The sequence below is a fragment of the Myxocyprinus asiaticus genome, chromosome 20, assembly GCF_019703515.2.
Source record: "Myxocyprinus asiaticus isolate MX2 ecotype Aquarium Trade chromosome 20, UBuf_Myxa_2, whole genome shotgun sequence".
Lineage (NCBI taxonomy): Eukaryota > Metazoa > Chordata > Actinopteri > Cypriniformes > Catostomidae > Myxocyprinus > Myxocyprinus asiaticus.
The window spans coordinates 22,565,916-22,574,389 of NC_059363.1; the positions used below are offsets into that span (position 1 = coordinate 22,565,916).

Genomic DNA, 8,474 nt, shown 5'->3' on the forward strand with positions numbered 1-8,474 from the left:
TGGCTTATCTTTGAGAATCTAGGAAAATATGTCTCTTGTCTCTCATTAAGTTAAAGGTTTGAATTGAGGTGTAGGATAGGTTATATTTATGTTTAAGATATATGCAGTCTGTAGGAATAGAACTGACCTTCATTCTTATTACTTTAACTACATTTTTGAAGCCCTCACCTTCGACCCTGTTTATTTACTAATGCCCACTTTCTTGCTCATTAAACTAGCCGAAGAACCAGGCAGACTTTACTTATTTAAGAACACAGGCAGTTGTAACAAATTAATCACATCCACTTTTATTTATTTATATAATTTGGTTGATATCCAGTATAGCAATTTTTAACAATTACAGTCTGTTTTTAAAACCGTTTTAATTTAATTTGTTCCTGTTTACTGTGAAGTGGAAATAATTAAGTTCCATAAACAAAGAGTAAGCCTGCCTCGAAAGTGCTTTATAAAATAGAAGTGGCAACATCAAGTTTTCATTATTATTTTTCATTTCATTGCAAATGATATATGCTGTATATCATCAATGATATATACAGTATACATTTAAAAATAAGCATTTATTTAATACTGCTTGTGCTGATCAGCATAATATAATATATTATTATATTATATACGTATGTGTGTGTATATATATATATAGTAAATGTTTTTGTATTTTTTTAAACTTAAATATTTTTTTTTAACTTGGCAAATTAAGTATAATTGAAAAAAAATTTTAAAAAACAATTGTCCCCTTCTGACAGTGTGTAATCTATATCAAGAGGATTCTTTTTTCTCCCAAAATTGAAATAAAGAAAAACACATAGTGACCTTTGCATGACTACCCCGCTTCTAAGCTGATGGTAAACTGTGTTAATGTGGGAGATAGAGGTGAAAGAGAAGGAAGAGGGAAAAGAAAAGATAAAGAGAGGCAAGGGCAAGGGTTAAAGAAAGAGATTTAGTGAGAGCGTGCTCAATTTTTGTTGCGACCCATTCATGTGAGTAATGCCTAACGATCCATTGGACTAAAGCGTTGGGGCCTCAAGATTAAGAAAGTTTGGAGTGCCTCAGAAATCTGCGACCCCTGAAATAATGTTAACATGATGTTGGTTTTGCTCATTATTCCTCTGGACACTAAATCCTTCAGGTTTCCACCATGGCCTGGTCACTGACAATGTGTTTTGTTGTTCCAGCAATTGACCTCATTAATAACCTCCTGCAAGTCAAGATGAGGAAGCGCTACAGCGTGGACAAGTCTCTCAGCCATCCCTGGTTACAGGTTAGAATGATAATCATAAGGCAACTCTTGGAAGGTGGTGGATAAACAGGGCTGAAATCTGTGTTAGGGATTATTAACATCATAATAAGGCAAGAGTAAAGTCTTCTTAGAGGGATAGTTCAACCATAAGTAAAAATTATCTTATGATTTACTCACCCGCATGTCATTCCAGACCTACAGGTACATGACATCTGTCCTTCATTGAACACAAAAGGAGTTAGGCAGAATGTTAGGGATTGTCTCAGTCAAGATTTATTTTCATTTTCTGGAAAAAAGAAATGAAAGTGAACTGAGATAGCAGTCTGTCCAACATCTCTTTTTGTGTTTAATGTAAAAAAAGAAAGTCATGCAGGTTTGAAAGAACACGAGGGTGAGTAGATGATGAAAGGATTTTCGTTTTTGGGTGTTTATTCCTTTAATTAGTCAGTTTTCACATGCATACATTAGCATATGCAATAGATACTGTACTCGCACACTATAGGTAACTAATAGAGAATTTCATTAAATAATTTTGTAATAAGAAAAATAAGACTTTTTTTGAGCACTAAAGATATTTCGTTATGACAGGACTACCAGATGTGGCTGGACCTGCGGACTCTGGAGTACAAAATGCAGGAGCGATATATCACCCACGAAAGCGATGATTTGCGCTGGGAGCATTTTGCAGAGCAAAATGGCCTTCAATACCCAGAGCACTTAATCAACCCCCATGCTGATGTAAGCGAACAGGCGGAGTCTGAGGAGGCTCTAATGAGCATGCTCAGCGACAGAGTCAGTGTGCTGTAAATTGCTGCCTGTTCCTTTAAGGGCACAATGGACCTCAAGCCAACTGTATACTGCCAAATCAATACTTCATTCAACTGTAAATGCATAGTCAAATGTACTGCACAATGCATGGTTAACACATTTTATTAAACAGTACACTACTGATCAAGCACAAATTTCACGAAACACACAGTGCCTATACCACAAAAGCCAACCTAGCCAAACCTGATGTGGACAAAACCATCATACCCAAATATATAACAAACCATTTTTAAAAAAATAACAAAACTCAACTCAAACTTTGTCCTCTGAACAAATTTATTTACAGACACCTTTTGTTTCTAAGGCATCTGTCTGGCTTTGGAGCTTAACCAGAGAATTAAAATCAGTATTATCTTCTATTTAACGTTAGCCATTACCGGGCATAACGCAGTGCAAATACACTGTAGTAGAAGTATTGTTTGTATAACTCACTAAAAAGTCAAATGTATGAGAAATGTGTTATAAAATTAACTTATAATGTCTTGGAAAATTATTCTGCTCAAGTTGGTTAATACCGCTACAATTTTGCGATGACATCAGTGCATTAGTGGTAATAACCTGAAAACCATAAAGTAGAGCACATTTATAGCTTTTGTGGTTTTGTGTTTATTGGCTTATGAATGCAGTGTGTGTCAGAGGCGTAGCCAGAAACAAGACTTTGGGTGTGCCAAGAGAAAACTAGGTGTGCAAGAACTAAAGCACAATTAAGTGAAATATAATAAAATGACCATTAACAACCACTGCATCAATTTCTTTGTGGCTTTTTTTTTTTTAAACTGTGTAGTTTAAATGACTGAAAAATAAATTCAGTGGAGTAAGAAGCCCTGTTAATATATAAAAATATAAGGCTTAATAATTTGTCCAAAAAAAAATTTAAATTTAAAAAAAAATAATGTGGATGGAATGATTCATCATTATTTCCCAAAATATGCTAAAGACACAAATATAAATGGTTACAATACAATTTGCACAATACAGAAAACATTATAAAAACACACCAGGTTATAGTTACATTAATTGGTTTAAAAACTTAACTGTGGATAAGCAATAAATCAGTAATGCATTGTGTTGAATAGAATAATGCACAACTGTAAGAAGATTCTTAAGCGTATCCTCCAAATATTCCACAATATGCATAATATATCATACTTGGGGAAGAAAAGAGCAACAATTATGAACACATGTCATTATGAATAATGAGGCATAAATCTGAACTCAGTAGCATAAACTTTCTTAATTTAAAGTGTGTGCTTGTTTCCTCAGTTATGCTCCCGGCATCTGTTGCGAGAGTGCGTGTGTAAACTTAGACAGCCTCTATAACACATTAGGTATAATTATAGTAATTATAATTGATTATTAAATGTTGTAATCGATGCATTGAAGTTTAAGAATAATATTGATGCATTTTAAACCCCAAGATACAAAAAAAAAAAAAAAAAAAATTATTTAGGTGTGCAAGCTTAAGTTTTGGCAGTTGCTCACCATGGCACATCCATGGCTACGCCACTGGTGTGTGTGTGTTACTTTGGGGGTTGGTTATGTTAGTGTGCAGTGCAATTGCAAGACAGCAAAGCAACAATGCCTGTGGACTGAAGACATTTTCCTTTTGCTTTCTTCAGAGATGTCAGACTAAAAGTACAGCTGGCACGCATATAGTATTGTGTTCTCATGACAGATCTCAGTGTGTTTCTTTAATGTTCCCTTTAAGTGAAGATCTGAAGTGTAACACACCTCTCTATATAACTATGTGCTCACCAGCAGTTCTGTTCAAAAAGGCTGATTAAATGTTTTTACCACAACTATCTGGCTATTTTGTTAATTAGGAATTTAATTATGGGCTGGAATGATTGCAAGTCACTGGATGGCATTTTGGAAAGCAAAAGCTCAAAGGTGAGTGATGAAGCAACAATCAGCACAAACATATATTGTGGACTTTAGGGCTGGCTCTGGCATGCTACTGGTTTGTCATCTTATCCAGTAGGCGTTATCTACCATGTGGTCACGCGTGCCCTTAAGAGTGGTTTCTAATCGACAGATGGCGCTGTATACTTATGCAGCATTAATGCATGAAAGTTGGTTCAGTAGGACCAAATGCCTCTCAATTAAAACACGTTTTATAGACGTCTAATGGAAATGGACAGACGTCAAAATAGTGACAATCATTTCGGAAAAAACGAAACGTAAGCAAGTAATGTAATGAATTTGGTATTATTCAGAGAAACGCCATATTTAATTTCTGACAGGAATGTAAACGAGGCTGAAGGGGATAGTTGTTTAAACTGGTGTACTCAGCTGAAGAAACATGGAAAACTCATCTTTCAAAAACATTTAATATACATAAATAATAATAAAAAAGCTGTGAGCTAGGACATTTATTCAGTACAACCCATTGAAGAGACTATAAATCAATCCCTCACAGCCTCGTTTTCATTCCCGTCAAAAATTAAAAATGGCGCTACTCTGAAGAAGGTTTATTTACTAAATGTCTGTATAACTTTGAGAAGTTTTAATTCTTGAAGGAGCTTTCAAACCATTTTTAATTGCAATCGTTTTCAGTTTCTTGCTGATCTAATTGGAAACCTGCATAGATATATTTATTTATTTAGCTAGCAATTTATTTGTTGCCTATACTGTTTGTTTCTTTGTTTAATTTTCAACCTAACTTTAGCTGATATCTTAACGCGTTAATCAGTACAGGCAACACAAGTTTCATGATATTTTGAACCCCGCCACCCGCCACCCGCCTATTCCTGGACCTGGACAGATCCGAGGAGATGACGAGCTCATACTGAAAGAAAGGAAGGATCTTACAGATGGGCTGTCTGTCGAGTTACGCATGATTTGAGTCTGTTTTTTTCTCTCCTCCAAACTCCCTCCCCACAATAAATGGACAATAGCGCCAATGCTGCAGGTGTTACACGACTAGAACTTTAATTCTAAAAAGAAAAAGGAAAAGTTCTATATGAATAAAAAGTCATGTTTAATTTAAACCGATTTAAGAAATTGAATTCGGTTGAATTCTAGGTCTATACATTGTTAAATAATAAGTATTATCAGCATAGAAACAACTAGGCTATTCTGAACAAAATATTTTTAATATCAAATACATTATTATTATTATTATTATTATTATTATAATTATTGTTATTATTAATAATAATAGTTGCAACAGTATTAATAAAATCAACAGTATGCTTTATAATAAAATATAAAATGAAATAATAGGATATTGGTAAGATTCTTTTTAAAACTTGTACCATTGTTCATTTTATTATTATTATTATTATTATTATTATTATTATTAGGCTATTATTATTTGGTCGTTGTGAAGTTTTATTCTGTTTTCAGTTCAGCCGTTCGAGCTTGCCATAGTTATTTCTTGAATAGGCAAATGAAAATAAATGTAGCTACAGTCCTATTCACGAGAAGTGAAGGTGAGTAGGCCACATTAAAACTATATTAAACGTTAAACGAACATAAAAATTAATCGTGTCTAGAACTTTATTTCGATTAGGACGACAGATCCGTCGTCGGAGATCCAGTTACTGTTTTCAAAATAACTGAAATAATAAATGTTCTCATCAACAAATGTTAAATAGTCTATGCGCTGTTTATTGCATGCACTTCTCAGAAACAAAAGCAACTGAGAAACACGTTCATTAATACAGCAGTAAGATATTTAATATCTCTGTGCTTCCTGGTACAAAAGGTCAGTATCTAAAATCAAAGCAATTGTACTAGTAGATTTCTTATTAACACTGTTTATTTTTTATCTCCATATACGATGTAACTGCTGGAGCTGCACATGTTTTCGAGGGAATGTGGACTCGGAAAATAGTTAGTATGCAAATGAAGAATCACAGCTTTGACAGTGAGTAACCATATGTTCTGCAATTGCATATTAAAAAAAAAAAAAAAAAAAAAAAAAGGAAAAAAAAAGGAGGGAGACAAGGATATATCCTGAAATGATTGTTGCCGTAGTAACTCATTCTGGCTGCGTTGGCACAGACCATTTCTCCAAAAGGAAAACAAATATAATAGTTTCGCAGGTTTGAATGATTTGGTTCTATCAGACAAAACACGCAAATATTTCCCCAATTCCGTGTTGAACAGCAAATAAGTAACAGACGGCGCAAAAATAAGCCGAATAAATGACTTTTCAGTTCACGAGTCAAACAGCTATTGCTTCCACTCTTTGTTTACATTTCATCTAAAAAAAATAAATAAATAAATAAAATAAAAAAAACTTTACGAATTTAAATATAAATTCATTTATAGGCTACTTGGACACAATGTTTGTAGCCTAGCCTATTTAACAGTATAATATTTATTGCTCTTTTTTTTTCTTTTTTTTTTTCTTTTTTTACTTATTTAGTGAGCTATTATTATTATTATTGCTTGTATTATATAAAATATCTTGCACCTTGAATCAGATATGTGTCGTTATAGGACTGATTGAAACGATCCATCAAGAGGCGCGAGGACAGGTGAAATCAGCAGCTCTCTGAAAAACGTGCACGTGCAGTTAGTTGTGTGCTGCTGCGCGCACGATAACAAACATCAACACTCAAACATCCTCAGCTCCTGCAACAATCTTGGTGAAATTAAACTAAAGGTCTAATCATGTAAGGAATTTATATACTGTATATATATAGTACTATCAACACTCAAATCTTGTAATTTACAAAAGAAAAAAAACAAGTCTGATAGTTCAGACAAAAAAAAAAAAAAAAAAAAAAACTATCAGTTGTTTTGTTTTTTCATAAATGGATCGGACTCGGAGTATATAATTTCACCTCACTCAACCTTTACTTAAATACACAGACTAAATTTACATCAACACAAATAAGGTGCACATGACAAATAAAAAGCCAAAATGATAGCTGACATGATGGCATTTTAGCTAAATAAAAAACAGTCTTAGTCTAACAAATGTAATGTTTGATTTTTATCTTATTTTTTATCTTTATGTAAAATATTACGAAGTAAATATTAGTGGCCAGTTAAATTTGAGTTTCAAGATATTTTAATACAGATTTTTGCAGGTCTTAACAATATTTACAATGGGGCGCTAGGGGGCGCTAAAACAGAAAATAATTCAAATCAGGCTGAGGCTATTTAACAAGCCTGACAAGTAGTAGATGGAAAGACTAGGTCTATATATTTAAATAAGATATGAACATTAATGTAAAAGATGAATGAAGAAAAATATTTTTTCCCCATTACCTTAATAGGCCTATTCTATTTCTTTAATTCTCATTTTGACTAGACACAAAATAATATGTAATATGACATATGTCTTAAATGAATGATTGATGCAAATATTTTTGTTGTAATCATAATTATTATTTTACATTACATAAAATAAGCATATAATAATTACAATAAAAATAACTGCATCAATCATTCATCTAGTTATCAAAACGGATTAATTTAATACTCTGATATTTCACTGGATGAATCCTGTAAGGCAACAGAAAGGGAGGTCCTGTACCCTACCCTAAGTCCTGTACCCTATTTCACACCATTGGTGAAGTCCTCTAAAACTTTTGTCAGGGAACTAATTCACCACATCAACATGGCTCTCTCATGGACTGATTGTTGAAGCCCCATTACTTCAGTGTATCATTTTGCCTCAAAACATTCATTTTCACTTAAAATATATGCTCCTGTACTGAATTTCTCCATTGGGAAGTTGTTCAGCTGACAAATTATACAAGCTAAATATTATGATAACCTTTTCCATCCTAATTTGTAGTGCAGCCTGCACACATGCTAGGATCAACATCAATTACTTTGCAACATTTCAAGTGCATGGTTCAGAGTGATGTTGGGGTTTTGGAAGGGGGGCTTGGGGGCTGAGGGTAGGTCTTCATGTCCAACAAATCCCAATGTGCCACTCTTTTAATTCCTCACATCATCAACCCTTTACTATTTTCACTCCATGAATAACTGTACAGACAGTGTATTTAGGGATCTCCTATGCAAACTTGAAAATGGTGAGGATTTAGTTTAAAACCTGTTTATGCTTTCATGTTTTTGTTTGTCATTTCAGACAGAGTTGTTTAGGCAACAGTGCGGATAAGAGGCTCATGCAAATTTTTGCACAGATCAGTCACCAGGCTGTGTAAAATGTTTTCTCTATCTTAGCGAAGAAACCAAAATAGCCCCTGTTATTCCGCCCCAACCAACGTGTTGCTAAATTAGGTTATTCTGGGTTGACAGATCCTGCTGGCTGGACCACTGAAGTCCCTCTGTGGTGGGAATTCAATAGTTGGCACTGGCGTGCACACTCTTGCCTTGCACGCAAAGGTCTTATAGCGGAAGTGGAGTGATGGTCGGGTCCATTTCCACCCACTGAAACCCATCCCCCAAACAAATTACCACTCCTTCGAAGTAAAGGATGCAA

General features: G+C 34.1%; 1 protein-coding gene across 1 annotated transcript in view; it reads left to right on the top strand.

The window, feature by feature from the left end:
- Window positions 1-3,851, top strand: part of LOC127411418 (serine/threonine-protein kinase D1-like) — a 79,564-nt gene extending 75,713 nt beyond the window's left edge. The window contains exons 18-19 of the mRNA XM_051646962.1: window positions 1,173-1,258; window positions 1,826-3,851. Of these exons, the coding sequence (XP_051502922.1) occupies window positions 1,173-1,258; window positions 1,826-2,044 (305 nt within the window). The 3' untranslated portion in view covers window positions 2,045-3,851. The remainder of the gene's footprint in view (window positions 1-1,172; window positions 1,259-1,825) is intronic.
- Window positions 3,852-8,474: the final 4,623 nt, after the last annotated feature.